Source organism: Siphateles boraxobius, unplaced genomic scaffold (assembly GCF_051911475.1).
Source record: "Siphateles boraxobius isolate OS27281-9 unplaced genomic scaffold, OSU_SipBor_1 130, whole genome shotgun sequence".
Classification (NCBI taxonomy): Eukaryota; Metazoa; Chordata; class Actinopteri; order Cypriniformes; family Leuciscidae; genus Siphateles; species Siphateles boraxobius.
The window spans coordinates 20,612,501-20,630,887 of NW_027508734.1; the positions used below are offsets into that span (position 1 = coordinate 20,612,501).

The 18,387-nt window shown below is 36.9% G+C and overlaps 3 protein-coding genes across 3 annotated transcripts in view; 1 reads left to right on the forward strand and 2 right to left on the reverse strand.

The window, feature by feature from the left end:
- frmd5b (FERM domain containing 5b) overlaps positions 1 to 493 on the reverse strand; it is a 68,701-nt gene extending 68,208 nt beyond the window's left edge. Inside the window, exon 1 of the mRNA XM_077228563.1 lies at positions 176 to 493. Within this exon, the coding sequence (XP_077084678.1) occupies positions 176 to 277 (102 nt within the window). The 5' untranslated portion in view covers positions 278 to 493. The remainder of the gene's footprint in view (positions 1 to 175) is intronic.
- A 2,605-nt stretch (positions 494 to 3,098) lies between these two features.
- tmed3 (transmembrane p24 trafficking protein 3) lies at positions 3,099 to 4,577 on the reverse strand. Its single transcript, XM_077228567.1, has 3 exons — positions 4,312 to 4,577; positions 3,847 to 4,092; positions 3,099 to 3,760 (listed from the first exon to the last, which is right to left on the reverse strand). The coding sequence occupies exons 1-3, from the start codon at positions 4,453 to 4,455 to the stop codon at positions 3,527 to 3,529; spliced, it is 624 nt and encodes a 207-aa protein (XP_077084682.1). The 5' UTR covers positions 4,456 to 4,577; the 3' UTR covers positions 3,099 to 3,526.
- A 978-nt stretch (positions 4,578 to 5,555) lies between these two features.
- On the forward strand, positions 5,556 to 15,290 carry LOC143737313 (retinol dehydrogenase 11). The gene is made up of 7 exons (XM_077228568.1): positions 5,556 to 5,786; positions 6,762 to 6,902; positions 12,855 to 13,046; positions 13,227 to 13,388; positions 13,746 to 13,862; positions 13,966 to 14,170; positions 14,525 to 15,290. Exons 1-7 carry the CDS (start codon positions 5,711 to 5,713, stop codon positions 14,619 to 14,621), a joined length of 990 nt encoding a protein of 329 aa, XP_077084683.1. The 5' UTR covers positions 5,556 to 5,710; the 3' UTR covers positions 14,622 to 15,290.
- The last annotated feature ends 3,097 nt before the right edge of the window (positions 15,291 to 18,387 follow it).

Here is an 18,387-nt window from a genome sequence, read left to right on the forward strand (position 1 = left end):
TAATTAGCCATTACGCATTGCAGCCCTTGTGCAGTGTCCAGATTCGTACAGATGATCGCGGATTTTCCCGCTTGAATGCGCAGCATCAGCAGCGCGAACATGAAAGCACGTGTGTCGGTGATGGGGATAATGAATCCCCATTCGCTTGTGATGATGAAAACATGTTAATACTGACCTGAACCGTGCAAGTGTATTCCGAGTCGTCCAGCAGTCGCACTGTACAGTTGAATTCCCTGTCAAGAGTCCGATCGCTGCCACTCATCAGTCGGCTCAACATATTGGCCAGTCAGTACAGACGCACGAGTGTTTAGGACGAGCGCAACATGTCACTCACTGCAGACATGCCAGACAGAGCCTTCTCGGTGATCAGAAGCCCTTTTGAGTCATTGCTCCCCATCATTATCCTTCGGACTGGTCGGTGTGGTCTCTGCCGTTGGTGGTTCTATGCCAACGTTGGAGGTAGTCCAATGCACTGAATAGACTCAGGCACAACAGCCCATCCATATTCATGCATTATTTCAAGGGAGGGCTGAGGCGAAATGTATTCATAAACTGAAAGCCAGTGAGAGTCAATGTTCATAACTGTGTAGATGAAAATAGATTTGTCATATGGACAGATGTTTCAAAATCTTATTGCTATGTCCATAATTATATGCCATTAAGACGATTCATAAAATCAATCCCAAACTTTGCTTTTAATTGTTCAATTTACATAAGGCAGGAATATATACAACAACACAATTTAAGGTAATAATGACATAATAAATCAATGCAATCACAAATCAATTCAACTTCCAGGGTTCAGGTACATGAAAAAAGAGATAGGCTACGTTTGTAACAAATATTTGGGGAATATGAAATAGGTCTATAAAATAGCTTTTGAAATGCACAATAAGTTGATGTTTCAGTTAGAGTCATAAATATGTGACAGACACGATGTAAGCCCTTAAACCATCAATTGTGTGCATGCAGTTTGCACTTGACAGAATTTATAATTAAAGGGGTCATGAACTGAATTTGAAATTATTTTGTTTCCTGATGTGCACTTATAGTGCAAATATGATTTTTACATCTACCCTGATTATAGCCCTCTGATTTGAACTGAGGGTAAACGTCCACTGCTGTGACTGGCTAGCATCTTTGCACATGAAACAAGCATTGCATGTGAAACTCTTTTGAAAACCTTTACTATTATTGCTGTCGAGGTTAAATACTCATGAAAATTATTGCTTATTAGCCTAGAAATCTAGACGCACCCTAGCGGTACAAAAATTATTTTGCAGCAAAGTGTGGTCTAGCAACTCTCCGTTGGCATTCCAGCTGGAAAAACCAAACTCTGGTCAGGCCAATTACATCGTGTGGAGTTGGTGGGCGGGCTTAACATAATGACAGCAGAGTTGTGACGGTTCCGCGTGATTTCCCGAGATGGTCCTCACTGCAGAACATGAAATCCACGGGGAGGAGTCGGATCCAGATCCAACTCCTCCCACCTTACATATACCTAAACCAGGGGTAGGCAAGTTCGGTCCTAGAGAGCCGCTGTCCTGCAGAGTTTGGCTCCAACACTGAAAAAAACCTCTCCTGCCTATAGCCTTAGTAATCCTGAAGACATTGATTAGCTTGTTCAGGTGTGTTTGATTAGGGTTGGAACTAAATTCTGCAGGACAGCGGCTCTCTAGGACCGAACTTGCCTACCCCTGACCTAAACCTACCCATCTCCGCCCCCTGATCCCCAAACCCACCCCTAATCCCTAAACCCACCCCTAATCCTACCCAACTCCATCCCTTGGATCTTGATCCGACTCCTCCCCGTGGATCTCATGTACTGCATTGAGGTGCTACTGGATTTCCCTGCTACTTGAAAACAAAGAAGATGCTGCTGGCGAACAGCGGTCTTTCGAATCGGCTTTGGCCGCGACTCTGGATGACTTGGAGTTAAGAGAACGTCACTTAAGTCATTCTAAAAAAAGGAAGATGTGTTCGGAGTTTTGACGACCGGATACGCAAAAGTTTAATGTAGGCCTATCAACTAGCTACAGTGGTGGAAAAACGCATGGGACTCACTCAGCCACAGGCGTTCGTTGCTCTGGTTGGTTGTAGCACCGTCCTATTGCGTAGAGAGGGAATTTGAAAGACAACCGTTTATCCCGCCCCTCGGATTGAGGTATGCCAATTGTGAGTTCCCAGACCTAACATCTTGATGTAGGTCTGGCTTGCCAGGCTAATTGATTATAGCATTGGATTTAGATCTACTCCTGCCGCATGAATTGTTGCAGCGATGAGCATTGTAGCCGATGACAGACACGAATGCAGTGATCTCGTCATTGTAACTCATGTAATTCATTGTGCCGTGTAGACAGCGTCATTGATAAACGGGAGTTTTGGTGAGAGTCCAGAACTCTGACACATTAACAGCGATAAACGATTTTGAGACAAAGAATGTCAGACTGTACTTGAATCATATTAGAAATCACTGATCACAGATCAGGCATTAGAATTAATACGGCTACTTACATGTTGTGGCATTACTGTCAGGTGACTAGTGTCCATATCTTATAGTAAAAGGCTATTTGCAAAGCCTGTGCCGAAATTGCGACTGATTTACCAAAGATCCACAGTGAAATGTACCAAACAAATAAAAGACATTCACATAGCCTAGTTGAAAATAAATAACGACTTTCCTAGATCCTTTGCAAGGTAATGTTGTTTTTAGTCCAGTGATTCTGTATCTTTATTCTCATCTCAGTAATGTGCCAGTGGGTGGGGCCAAAGATACAAGGATGTAGAAGTAGACGTTTTTGGAGCAGAATTTCAATAAAAGCTGTTTTTGGACTAACGAGGAAGATTTGAGTTCTGAAACCTGCAGAATTTTTTTTTTATAGTACAATGACCTCTTACATGTCAAAAAATCTAAGAAATTTTGATTTCTCAATTCATGACCCCTTTAAGAGATGATGGTAAAATTATATATTTTTTATAGTTTGCCAGAAATATCTATACATATAAATAAATCACCTGCATGGATTTCCCTTTTGCATGTGGGATAAACCAAGAAGGGCCTTGCTAGAAAAATAGAGGTTCAACTCAACAACATAATCATTCATTATCATATCTTTATAGTTACCATACAAAACTATTATTTGTTTTCTATAAAGGTATATTAAGACATATGCATTTAAAGTTGACAAAGGCACACTTCAAGTGGATAAAGTACAATTAACAAAACAAACAACACTGGTAGAAACCAAAAAGAGTAAGATGTGGCATTATAAAGGTGCAGCAGGTAAATTTCCATTACTGCAACAGTGAGCAATGCACATAGAGGCGAGTTTGAACATACAACACAAGATAATAGACTCTGTGAAGCTTTTACTAAATGACTCTGTAATTAAGTCATTTTGTTTGACATCAAGGTTATTTTTATTATTTGTAGACAATAGTCAAGACTTCTTGTTTTAAGGGGATCAGACTAATAAATCAGCAGATTATCTTCAAGGAGAGAAGACGGCAAACTAGAGATCTAGGTCTATGTGCTAGTGGCAACACTGGCTTTCTTGTCATTGAAGAAACTCTTAAGCATTAGCACCTGGCCAATACAGACCACAAACAGGATGATGGCCTCCCCAATGGACCAAATGTGCACACGCTCATTCAGATCTTCAGCCCTGAGTCGGTCCTGAGCCTCTCGAAGACGATACCAGGTCTGAGAATCTGAAACCACTTTCAGGATCTCATGGATAGACAAGCAGGCCGACTCCATCTGCATGATTTATTCAGAGGTTCATATCAAATGCATATATGCAGAGTGCATGCTGTATGTGAGTGCATGGCATTTGTGTTTCTCACCTGTGTGAGAGCTGTCGCTCCGTTCATGTCAGGGAATAATCTAGCATCCTCTCCAGTTCGGAAGTCCAGGTATACAGTTTTGTGAGAGAAGGTTGAGAACTCGTTGCTGAAGCAGACCTTGTACACTCCCTTCATGGTTGTTGTATGGGAAAAGCTGTCATATTGCTTTTTTCGTTCCTGATACAGCATGTTATTCAACGGATCTGTCACAAAACAGTCAACATCATAGTTTCCTCCAGCAATTACCTGTATGAAAAGGAGACAATTAGTACTAGAATTTGGGAATATGGAATACATCGTATCTTCAGTTGTTTAACAGTGTTGAATAATAACATCTGAAGCCGCAAAATACGCTATCACGGTAATATCATTTTGTGCTCCAAAGAAAAGGTAAAAAAATAAACAAACGTGACCTAGCAAAAGATAATCAAACCAACATTGCAAAACACAGAAAGAGTCAATTACCTGAAAGTCTATATCAAACTTGACTCCTTGCTCTAGGTCTTCGTAAAAACATTGTTTCTCGTTATCGGGCAATTCAAAAGTTAATTCGGTGGCATTTATAAAGGCTATGTACACACCCAAAATTAAAAGACAAGGGCGTCTCATGATGGAAGAAAACTTAAATTATTTTTCTTTACAATGCACAGAAAGCCTCTTCCATTGATTATTGCTGGTTTGCGGAACTCACTCTGCTACTTGACAGCTTGAAGCGACACGGACACCACTGACGTGGCAGGAGGACGGGATACTTCCGGGTTATTTGGCGTTTTATTTTTCAAAATAAATAAAGGTGAGATTACTTCATTAATTATTTTAGATCATTTCTGATCATTTTTATTTTTAATTTTTTCAATTCTAAGTTCCTGACTGACCTGTTCTATATACAGTTACCAGTAGGTGGCAGTAAAGACGGCAATAATATCATTCTTATTATCTCGTGGTTTTATAATATCCTATCACTTGGACAAAGCAAAGCTGTTTACAGTTCATAAACTAGTTGGTGTACATTTTATAGTTAAAAGTTGTCATGCTCTGATAGTTATATGGAGTGAAGACTCAGGAAGTGGGTTAGGAAATACATATATAAAAAGAAGCAATTTTTAAAAAAACTAGGCTATATCTTTCAACATAAATTAGCCTAATTTACAAAGTAGAAGACTTAAAATAAATATTTGTATTCATATTTTGTTTTCACTTTTTCACTATGAGTTCTGAAATATTCTTTGTTAATGCTGTATAGCAATCAACAACAAAGTTACGTGATGCTTGCGAGTTTTATGATCCTCCAAATATTTGATTTTCAACACAGCACTCAAATGTTGACCTTTCAAATCATTGTTATTTTTTCATTGGCTAGGAAGAAGAAAAAATAGACTGGGGCCTTAAACTTTGGCATTTTGTAGCACAAGGTTATGCACACAAATATGTGCTCCTCCATGTTTCAGGTCCTCGCCTGAATAGAAAGTATAAAATACACACCCAAAGCCTATTCTAACAATTACAATGACCCCATAAAGAAAATGTAAGTGGCACTGAAATTTTTTTTTTCGCCCGTTTTATCGTCCACCAGGCTTAAATCAGACTGTAAGCTAGCACCACTAATTAATTCAAATTTATTATGACACTATTGATGATTGTTGTTCCTGTGAATGCCAAAGCCGCATTTTACAACCAACAATCGGACTCTTTTTTTGAAATTCAAGGCTGGAGCAAGTGAGTCCACTGTGTTTACTCCGAAGTTCTCTTTTCCTGTGTAGTGTGTGGGCGGTGACTGACCTCTCCGTCTCTCTGTCTGTCTGCAGACGCTTTCAATGCTCTGAAGGAGCTGAAGTAGTTGAAGGTGAATCTACCAGGTGTAATAATGGAGGAATACACAAAGACAGCGAAGGAGTTTGTGGAAGAACACGCTGCAGGTGTCACAGCCGTCCTGGTTACGGGTAGGCAAACGTTAAACCATAGTTCGCATGTTTACTTGTTCGATATACCTTCCCAGAATAATCAGGGTTCCCACGTTAACCAAAAACATGTAAATATGAGACACTTTTTAAAAACTGACATTTACACTCGTGGAAATTTGATTTCATCAATAGATTCTAAATGCGGCAGGAAACAAAAACGTAATTTATTAGAGTGTGTATAATTTTGCAGAAATTGCTTTTAGAGCCTGCAGTATATCAAATGATAAAAGCAATCACGAAAGGCTGGTTTTTGTAAAAGGTAAAAGAAAAAAGTCATGGGATTTTATTGATTGAAAGATGTGGGAACACTGTTATATTTATTATAATGAGAAATAATTATACATTTAAGATATATCTTATTTTATATTATCCTATTGATATCTCTACACGCCTCTTGCATGTGTATTGGATAACCTTTGCCTGGGCTTATATAGCGTACCAACGTTTTGAGAGTAGGTAAGAGGTCTCCATAAATGTAATCATTGATTCTAAGCCCAATTTTAGGCTATTCTGTGTTGATTTAAAATTATTTTATGACTCCCTTTGTTCGTCATTTAACAAGAAAGCTGCTAAAACTGCTCTGTTAATTAAAACAATTATGGTTTCATCAAAAGAGTTACCTCCTGATTTCCTAAAGATGACATTTTTTTTATTTTTAAGTTACATGTTATTTATTAATATTTATTAATTTATTGTATGTTTAATTTCAGTTGCTTTATATTTTTTTGTGAATTGCTTTTTTAGTAGACTGTCTCTGTTTACTGTATCTTGCTTGAAAATGTAATTTATTGTCTTGCTGTACCTTGAGTTTCTTATCCTGTTTTCTTAAGGTTTTATTTGTGATATATGTATCCCCTTTGTTTTTTGTAAAAATTTAAATAAACACCACTTTTGCTAAACAAAAAAGAGAGTGAAAAGTTTAGAGGTGAGGTAATGATGTCGCTGTACCCGTAGGTGTCAGTCTCTTTGCCCTGCGGAGATGGCTGGGTGGTGGAGTCTGCCGCAGCAGAGCGCGCTTGGACGACAAAACTGTCCTGATAACGGGAGCCAACACTGGTATCGGTAAAGAGACTGCGGTGGACATGGCCAAGAGAGGTCAGATCATTTAAATGGAGTTCCTAAGTTATTTTAAAGTATTAGTTGAACTGGCATCATTATAGGTCTATGTATCAAGTCTATTTTGTGATATTATATAAGTAAGGATGTTCAAAATTATAACAAAACAATAGCCTATTAAATCAAGTTTAAAACTCTTTGTCGGGTTACCCTATCTGATAAAAGAAAGAAAGAGAAAGAAAGAAAGAAAAAAAAGACCCAAATATAAAAACTGAAAACAGTAAGCGATTTCTGAGAAACACTGTTGAAAGTGGATCAGATGGAGCACCAACACACTTGTAGGCAGCTATAATCAGCAGTAAAGGTTTTCTCATTAGGGGAAGGTGCCTGTGTTGCATAGCCTGGGTGCTTCTCAATATTCCTCCTCGTCTCCTCGCTCCTCTGTCCTCCATCCTATGACCCGGAAACCAATCAAGCACAGCCATCTTGAAGGACATCTCAATTCTCTAATTGCACCGCGAGGAGTCGAGGATCGAGGAGTGAGGAGGCTTTCAGAGGAGTTATGAGCGTGGATACACAGGTGTATCCTATGCGGAAGTGTTTTATTGACTAAACGTGACGCACGTATACATTCTCCTCCCCCTTCACATCGGTCACAATAATTTGAATTTATACGTTACCCTTGCTGTTTATATAAACTACACATCTCACATATTTCAACAGGGTATCTTGTTTTATTATTATTCATTATGCATTTCTTAAATAAACAAACTTCAACAACATAAGGGCAGATCCTTTGAGCGCTGCTGATGACGCTATGAAGTGACGCTCGAGTGATCAAGTATTCCAATGTATAAAAAAAAACTTTCATTCGATTCCTCCGTCCTCACTTTCTTTCCTCGCGTTCTTCCCTCACAACCTACAGGGGGAGGAGCTGAGGCGCTAGGAAAGGAAGCGAGGAAAGGAAACGAGGATGCACACCTGTTTGTGAATTTTGGGGGTGGAGCCATAAAGGTGGGTGTGCTATCCTTTTGGGTAAGGGCGTGTTTGTTTTGGTGATTTCAAATATCAACAGTATTTTTCAGAAATCGCTTACTGCACCTTTAATGACAACCTTAAAACACAGTAATGAGCAGCTTGACATTAACACCCGCCCAACCGCCAAATACGGGTGGATTTCAGTGGTGGCTTGTAACGCAGTCACTCCAACTAGCCACTTTGGCGGGTTGAATTTTATATAATATCAACTTTTCAGTTGTAGTCTTTTAAAGGTACAGTTTGTAAGAATTTTGTATCAAAACATCCAAAAAACACTTTTTATATATTTCTTTCAATTGTGTACTTAAATTATCCTAAATGTTTCCAAATTTTGTAAATTCAGAGAAATTCACTATTTTAAATAGTGCCCCCCTGCATTATCCCTGGTTTCCGCTTGTACTGCCATAGTAACCATGGCGACAGACTTTGACAACTGCGTAATGTATAGCGGCACGCTGTTGTTGTTTTGTTCAAACATTATGGACCATGGCAAGCAGACTTTGGGACAAAAGGAGAAATAACAAACAAACAATCTTCGAGTTGAAAGAGACGCCACTCTTACATGCACTTTATTAGACAGGTGAGCAAATGTACATAAAACAAATCAATGTTATATAGCTCAACATGATGAAATGTTAGAATATGATCAGTATGTTATTCTAATGTTGATCTAGCTTACTGCTAGTCTCATTCAGCTAACAAACTAACACATAGAATAGCATTATAACTTTCAACACACTCAAATGCAGTTTAGTATGATAGTGTAACGTTAGACCAAGTGAAACAGCTCTGCATTACCTCATGTTTAATTCGTCAAATAAACTGACCAGTTTGGGTAGTAATTCAGCACTTGTGGGTAGTTTGGTAGAATGAAATGTCCTCATTCCTTTATATCCGCGGGACTCGTGTGTGATGCTGATATCTGATGTCTCTCATTAGCAATCGCACCCTGCTTCACACGGTCATGTTAAAAAACATCAATGTATTCACTCATAAACATTATTTCCCCTTAAATATTATTAATGTTAGATCCATCGGCATGACAACAAGTTCCATGATTCCACGCTCATTCACTGCGTCATCAATCTACGCCTTTGTTATTGTAAGAGTTTAGCGACCCCTTGTGGTGAAAAAATTACATATTGTAGCTTTAAAAAGGTATCTGAAATAATAAACTAAGTGCAATATAGTGTTGTCAAAAGTATTGATTTTTCGATACATATCACTAAAATATCTGAAACTCTTCCGCAGGATACACAATACCAGCTCTATAATTCTAGCTAATTCTATAATTCTTTTCGTTCTAGCTCTATAATCCCTCCGACAGCGTATTAAACACAAACCCTTAACTCACTCGTTTCATTTGCTCTGAATGAATATTGTTCCGACGAGTGAAATGAACTTAGCCTGAATCATCTGGCACCTTTGCCTGCAACACGGACCACCTCTCACGTGAACGCGCAGCTTCGAAGGACTCCGAGGCCATACACACAGGCACACTTTCAAGCTACAACACAAGAGAGCTGTATTTGCAAGTATCGTATTTCTATTCAGATTTAGATGCGCCTAAGATTGTTTAGCCCTGCTTAAGGTGTTTGATTCTTGTTGTCTCTCAGAGGGTTTTGTCCAGGTAATTTGCCATTATGTAACCCCTTCTTCTCCCTCTTTCTATCACTCTCTGAATCTCTGACTTTCATTGTTTCATTGTTTTATTGTATTGTATATACATTTTATTCCGTGTAATCTTAGTCACGATATACGTAGTATTTTCTTTATTAAAACCATATATACTCATTTATTGATTCTGGTTGTGCTCATATTGAAGTCCCTTTAATGCCCGATTGAAAGCTACACGCTTTACAACTGCTGAAACTTTAAAGAGTATTTTATTTTATAGAACGAGAGAGAGCTGTTTTTCATGGCCAAGAAGAACAGTCTCTATTGAAAGTCTATAAAAGGATAGCCTTTTGTGATTTGATAAAAGATCATGTGATCAGTTTGCTGGACGAACAAACCATTCGATAACAAATTATATAACCATTAAGTGTTATCCTGAAAATAGATCTATAATAGACAATTGATATATTAATATTCAATCATAACACGTTGTGATTGAGAATTGATATAAGAATTGATCTAATTTTGCCTCCCTGTATGAATAATTGACTATAATTCGTTGTATTGAATTGCCCATACAGAAACATTGGCAAAATATTCCCATTAGGGATAATTTTATAAACTGTAGTAGATGCACTGATCATATTCTGACCAGTTTAAAATTCCCTTTATTTGAGCTAAGAATCGCTACACTACTCTGAGAACTAACGTTACGCCCACTGGAATGCGACATGATATTGTAAAAAAAAATCATAATTTTAACCATGTCGATTGCTTATTTCACCACCCTATGTGACCTGAGAGGAGGATATATATTGTGCACACGTAGCCATACTGAGTGTCAGGATCCCACAATTTACCCATTCTTCCTGCTGATGCTTCACGTCTTATTGCCTGTATCCAATTTTGTCTCCTTAAAGGCTGGCTTTTACGGTTCGGAAGCTTATAAAAATGTATTTCTGTTTTTTTTTAGGTTGTTTGCTGTACACCTTGTCACACAGCAGCTTGTAGGCTTTTTTCTGTCTTTTGTTATATGTCATAAATGACAAGGAGGCAGCCTCTCGCAATGCAAAGTCAATGGTCACCCTAAAGGTGGCTGGTGAGCAAAAAAGTTAATGTCAAGCCGTGGTAATGAGGGTCTTCTAAAGAGGTCCACTCTGTTTTGTGTTTTTAGTGACTTGGCAAAAAACTGACTTGATTTAGAGGACAAACGTTTAAGGGTGTTTCTGCAACTACGGGCATTTTTAAGTCCCAGCAGTGAAATTTTAGATTTATGTTAAAATTTGTCATTTGATGTTTCATAAATATACTCACAGTGCCATTACACACCTTGACAAAAAATATAATTACTGATTAATGTGATTAAATATAATATTATGAAGCATTTATAGCTCAAAACACCATTTTTGTTAATCTCCCACACCTATGGTCTCAATGTTGAGATACATAAAATAAGCTAATTTAATTACAATTTGACATTATATTAAATGGAATTGTTTAATATACAAATTCATTTACAGCATCTTAAAATTCTTTGTATTATTTATTGATCATTTTTATGATTTTTTTAACTAAATGTGTCTGTCCCACACTTTTGAGTCCTTACCGCAACAGTGAAAAAAGCTTTGATTTTGAAATTTTATCGAAAACAAACAAGTCTAGTTTCTATGGAAACAGAAATTATCACTTGAGCACATTGCTAACAGACTGGGCCACCAAACTTCCTCACTCACAAGATACCAAAAAAATAAGGTAAACATCATCTTTTCTGCTCTAGTATTCATTGTGCGTCCTTACCATTCAGCTTAATAATTGTGTATTTTGAACTACATTACAATAAATGTATATTACTGTTGAATTCATGTATATTAAGATGCTAAGAGTCAAAACTAATGTGGTAGGCCTTGCTAGCTGCCTATTAGCTAAAATATTAGCAAAAATTTAATTTCCGCAACATATCTCTACCGCAGCAAATTTGGGTGTTGCGGTAAAGACCTTGTGTTGCGGTAATGACAAATTCAAGGTTTACTGTATATTAAATTACAAATATTCAGTATATTATTAGTACTGAAGTATATATTAGTATATATTTAAACATGCCATTTTTTAACATGGCAGTTTAACATGGTGTCCTTACCGACACAAGATGTCATTACCGCAGCACTGCTCTATTTTCATTTTTTTCACATTTTCATTTGCCCAAAAAATATTTTTACACTTAAGCTGAGATGATTAACACATTGAAATTGCAACATCTTTTATAAAAAGTTAAATATGTTATCTTTTGTGTGTATGGAAACAATTGACATCTAAGGTTACTTTAAATTTTTTACATGGCATAGAAAAAAACATGAAATTCCCTATTTTGTATATTATTTTTTTTATATCAGTATCCACAAAACTGCATCAAATTTGGAAAAGCTATTTAAATATATTACATTTTTTATAGAAATAACTAAAGAAAAATGTATAAAATGAATGTTATTGTAACGTTGCGGTAAGGGCACTTTTTAAGAAGATGACCCGAAAAACATAAAAAATAAACATGTTCCAGATTAAAATCTTAACGACTACATTCTATTTTGTGCACATTTTTATATGTATTACAGACTGTGGTGGTTAAAATTGAATTCATAGAGGTTGATTTTTTTTTTTGGGGATAGTCAAAAGTGCCCGTAGTTGCAGAAACACCCTTAAACAAATATTATAGTTTAAAACAAAATAGCTTTTTTTTACTGAAAAATACTAAAGTCACTATTTTTTACAATCTCTGGACAGTTACACCACCTTGACATTTTTTTCTTTTAAGCTCCACAAAAATTAAGTTGATTGCATGTTTATCATAGTAGAGGTGTATACAATTCAATTTTTTGGTCTGAATTGAATGTTTAATGTATTTTTGAATAACTTTTTGAATCCAGACACAAAATGAGCCTGACATCAATGACCCTCATAACAGTGCCGATGGAACTCTGTCCCTTAATTTCACAAACAGGCTGGTTAGATGATTGTTGGAGGCTCTATCTTATTCATTTGATTGATATTTATACTGATTGATATTCAGTACCTACAATGGTATATCCAATGGGTTTGAAAATGATGATAAATTCACAGGGGGGGAGATAAAACTGGTTTAATTAAGCAATCCATAACTTATGACACCACACTAACATGGCCTAGTTATTCTGAGGCTAATGAAACCCCTTCAAAGTTAGAAACTTCTGTGGTCAGCAAGGATAGTGCATAAGAGCTTTGTAGTATTTGTTGAAGGCTTGATGTTTGCACAAAATATTGCATTGTCACAACAATTACTGTTTTTAAACCTCCATTGTTCAGGTGCAAGAGTGATTTTGGCTTGCAGAGACATGGACAGAGCCAACAAAGCAGCGGATGAGATCAGGAAGAGGAGCGGAAATGGCAACGTGGTTGTGAAGATGCTGGATCTGGCCTCCTTGCAGTCTGTCCGAGCTCTGGCCAAAGATGTACAGCAGAATGAGGAGAGATTGGATATTCTCATTAATAACGCTGGTAAGGAATGTCAGACAGATTATAATGCATAAGCACATGGTTGATATAGTAACAAAGTGTTTTATTTTTGGCAACAGATTACAAGGTTTGCTTTGTCAGCAAATGAAACCTATGTATTGTATGTGTTTACTTATGGATTCATTTAAATTTATTTTGATTTCTTTTTTTTCCTGCCAACAGGGATAATGATGTGCCCACAGTGGCAGACAGAAGATGGCTTTGAGATGCAGTTTGGGGTGAACCACCTTGGCCATTTCCTGCTTACCAACTTACTTCTGGACTTGTTGAAGAAATCAACACCCAGCCGTGTTGTTAATGTTTCTAGCTTGGCCCATGAGAAAGGTGTGGAATCACATATATGTCTTTATGTACTTAGCTGAATTATGCCTAAAAAAAAGCTTGCACATTTTATAATTTTTTTATCATAATTTTAAATTATTGTAAGCAGTAATTGAACTCCTTATCCAAATCCCTGACAAGATGCTCAGTTTTGACAAAATGTAAGGTAATTGTATTTTACCATTGTAGGGCATTGTGCATTGATGGTATTATTTTCCAACATATTTTATTTTAATATATTACAATATTTGTAAATGCATTTAAAGTGTTTATTTGACATGTAAGTCCAAGACAGGCATGTACAATTTGTAAAATGTAAAAAAACTCATTACATTTCAATACATATTTTCTGTTTGATAGGCAAGATTTATTTTGATGATATAAACCTGGAGAAAGACTATGATCCACAAATAAGCTATCGACAGAGCAAGCTGGCCAATGTTCTGTTTACCCGTGAACTAGCTGTCAGGTTGAAAGGTAAGCTATAAAGAAAACTTTCTCATTCTTATTTAATTGAAACATCACAGTGTCACACTCTTATTCATGCTGCTTTCAAACACTTTCCCTGTATGTCATTCAGGCACAGGAGTGACAACTTACTCTCTGCATCCTGGGGTGATCCGTACTGAACTCGGCCGACACTTTTTACCCGCTCTGCCTCTGTGGAAGAGGCTGATGTTCTTGCCCTTTATTTTCTTTGTCAAAACACCTTGGCAGGGTTCACAGACCACCATCTTTTGTGCTGTGGATGAGAGTCTGCAGAATACCAGTGGCCTTTACTACAGGTCAGTGGCTTTTTTTTTTGTCACATGTGTTAACTGCAATTTAGTATGACTATGCTCATCAAGGCATGCATGGAGGTGTAAACAACTTTAGCGTGGTTGCATGTGTGTCACCTCTCCCAAGATATCATAGACAGGCAATTATAGGAAGAAGTTGACGAACTTGATACAACGAACAAGCTTAGAAGTTTTACAATAGATGTCTTCATCATTTTAATTAAGGTCAAAATAGAAAAAAACAACAAACTTTTTTCCATACAGTTTTAAAGCTTTTATTCACACTGTTGTCCGAGCATTGTCGTTAAATAATGATCATTTTATGCTTTTGTTCATTGCTCTCTTTTGGTCATTTTGCAGTGATTGTGCACCCAAAGAGGCGGCTCCTCAGGGTAGGGATGATGCTGCAGCCCGCAGACTGTGGGATCTCAGTACTTCCATGGTGGGCCTGGCTTGAGACAACACCTTGCCCAATGAAAATCACTCTATTCATTTAAAAAAACAGCGTGTCGCCTTTTCCCGCCTAAATTTTCCATTCCAAATTTTTAGTCTATTTAATCTGATTACTTTATATAAAGAATGGAGAGCCTGTTGAGTGAGAATGTAGGAGAGTTGTTATGTTGGTGATGCCTATACAATAAGATAAACTGCAATAAGGAGTGTAAATTTAAGCATGAAATAATTAGTGAGATCTTAATGCTATTAGCCTTGTGCATAGCTATACAAATTAGACATTTGATATACCTTTCATATTAAAATTTCATTGCCAGTGCTTGTGTAATTTGATACCATGTATCACAATAAAATTCTATGCATAACATGAATGTTGGTTAACATTTTCACAAAGCCAAAGGCAAAGAGCATTTTATACAGTAAAGTTTGTAGAATTACATGAGTTGCATTTGGAATAAAATTGGAATTTTTAAATTCTTTTCCCCCATACATAAACAGTTTATCTGAATGTTTTTGCTTGCAGATTCATTTTTGTTGCGCCTTAATAAAACTTTGTATTGTATTAATTTAGCCGTGAGCATTATTGCCATCAGAAGATAATAGTGTCTGTATTAAGAAAAGTAACACATACTCTTCCAATTTGCAAAGTAAATAAATCTAATCTGCTAACTTATTATTATAGTAATTAATGTGATTGAGAAGTGTCCTGTTTGGTAAAGCTGAATAAAAAAGAGACAAAAAATATAACATCAACTCATCAGCAGCCCGAGTTTACATTGAGATATACATACATACAGCTACATTTCAATTTTAGTATAGTTTAAAAAAAAAAAGTTAAATTAATAAATATTGTTTCTCATTGGAACCATTATTTAGAAATACAAAACTCAAACATGATGATTATATGTATGCAAGTAAGACATGAAATGACAGTTAATTATGCTGTGTCAGCAGTATCTGGAAAAAAGTTCAAGTAAATCATAAGAGTTAGAAAAGGTTTTAAAATAATACTGAGGTAAACTTATTACCAACTACTAGTTATTCAGTCATTGACATTCCCAAATGTGCACATATCACCAACGCACCCTGACCTGAGAGCCCAGCAGACACAAAGCTGTATGTGTCAGCCACATGCCCTTATCAGTTCTCCGTCCAACAGATTCACCATCTTTAGCTGGGCTGGAAAAGTGATAAGGAGATGTGAACGACCATTTGAACATATACTCAACAGTCCCACTGAGAACTCCCAACTGCTTCCATGCAAATCTCCGGCACAAGTTCCCACCTGCTCTCTCCAGCATTTTTCTTTCAGCCAAAAGAACAGCAAATGAGTCTTCATGACATGTCTCCCCATATAGATAACTGCAGCTGAGATTACCAGTTTAGAGAGGACATCTGTTATTTTTCCAGGGCTCTCGGCAGCTTTCCACCAGGATAAGTCTAAGTCCGTCTTCCACAAACCATAGTTTTGAGGCAGGAGACCTGCACGGTGTTGTACAGCCTCACAGTCTGTACGTACGCCACTGTGGACACACCCCACAGATGAGTTTTATTTCCTCTCCACCCCACCTATCTGCAAGTCAACCATGACATGCTATTGGTTCACAATTGGGGATCATAGGTCAAACCCCTTCAGCTGCCAAAAGAGAGTGTTTATTTGTTGGTTGTGCTGTCAGTCATGATCAAATCAGCCAATGGAAAGGGAAAGACCAGGTCCTTTAGGTGTGTTTTATCCCAGGTGTGACTGAAATTAACATTCCAGTCTTCACATACCTATCTATCTCCTCTTCTTCTGCTTCCCTGGCTGCGGCACACCCTCTTCAGACAAGAGACAGAACACTTCCTGCTGTTGTTTTTATGGGCTTTCACCTGCCAAAATCACTCAGCATCACTTGTTACTTAATGCTCGATTAGAGATAAAGAAAAAATAAGACTGTAGTATGTAGAGTTGGTTTGGAAAACCGGAGGAGAACATTTTTAAGAAGGATAAGCTTTTGCTGAGTTTTAGAGTTGAATCAAGGACTGCACTGAATCTCACATGCACACTCACTCATATAACCAGCTAATAGGAGACATTCTCAGTAACTTTGGGTAACTTTCTGGCAACGTTCTTGTTCAAAGCTATGAACAAATGTTTTTCCAGTAAAGCTAATAGAAAGTACATTAAAAGTTATTTTGTCTTTAATAATGTTATTAAAACATTATAACAAAAAATGTATTTATAGATCAATCATGAAACATTTTTCTGAAACATTTTAGTTGGAAGTTAGTCAAATGTTTTTTGTTCTTTAGAGAACATTCAGAAGTAACGTTCCTGCAATACTTGCAAAATGATAAAATAGCGTTCTAACGTTCACATAACCAAGAAAAGCGTTTTCATAACTTACTGGGAATGTTAGTAAAACAATCATAGAACAGTTTTTTTTTTTAATCTGGGTAAGCCCTTAAATGCAAAGTTCACCGAAAAATGTAATTTCAGTCATTTTAAACCTGCTGAATACATCATAAATTTGTAACTGTTTTTTCAAAACAACATTGGACCCCATTGACATTCATTGTATAGTCCCAAAAAAACACATATTTTTGATACATTTTAGAAAATGTAAAATTATGACAGCAATTTCTTAGCTTTTTTTTGTGTGGACTGTCCCTGTAACAGGTGCATGCAGTAACATGCACTGTTTGCTCCGAGCAGTCAACAGCACATTAAATTTCACCATGCAGGATTTATTTGTGTGTGTGTGTGTGTGTGTGTGTGTGTGTGTGTGTGTGTGTGTGTGTGTGTGTATGTGTGTGTGTGTGTGTGTGTGTGTGTGTGTGTGTGTGTGTGTGTGTGTGTGTGTGTGTGTGTGTGTGTGTGTGTGTGTGTGTGTGTGTGTGTGTGTGTGTGTGTGTCAGTCATTGTACACATGTGCCTCAAGGTGGTGTGAGAATGCAGGTTTGTAGCATTCCAGGGAATACAAACTCACTGTAAGGCTTCAGCCTAAGACGAGTTAAAACAAGTAAAAAGCTTAATCATCCTTCTATTCGACTATATATCACTTGCAATCATGTGTAATGGATGTCAGACATAAGGAATATATAACGCTTATGTCTGGTACAAAATAGGCTGAAGGGGACAGAGACACGCACAAATGCACGCATACACATGCATTCAAAGGCACATCCCAGACAGCTGTCCAACAAATTAAATCACGCTCATCTCTCAATGACTCAACAAATGCTTCACTGACAGAACATGGTGCATTGGTTTATTCTTAACCCTAAAATGAACTTAAACTTCACAGTTAATAAATGTTCATAAAAGTCACTGTCTTTTATCACTGACCTTGTCCTATTAGGGTAAATTATTTTTGCCTGATACTTGTCAGAAACTTCACACACATTTAAATGTATTTTCACTATCTGGAAAGTAGTGAAAAAGTCTCAATGTTCCAAAAAAAACATTAAAAAGCTCTATTAACATTCAATTTGATCGTGTGCTGCTATATTTCAATTGGAACTTACATTTGAAAATGTCAAAAACTTGACTCAAATTCAGATGCGACTTAGCTGTCAGGAAAGTATGAAACCATGTATTAGACGTAATGTTTCAAAAAAAAAATTAAAAAAAAAGATTTACCATTTTTTTATACTTGGAATTCCAAGTCAATGATTGTAGCACAAGTGAAAATCAACATGACACTTCTTTTTCAGTGTAGCTCACACTTTCCTCACGTAACTCGATTCTGTTTAGTCATCATTTTTGGATCATTTGTTTGTCAGTGTAG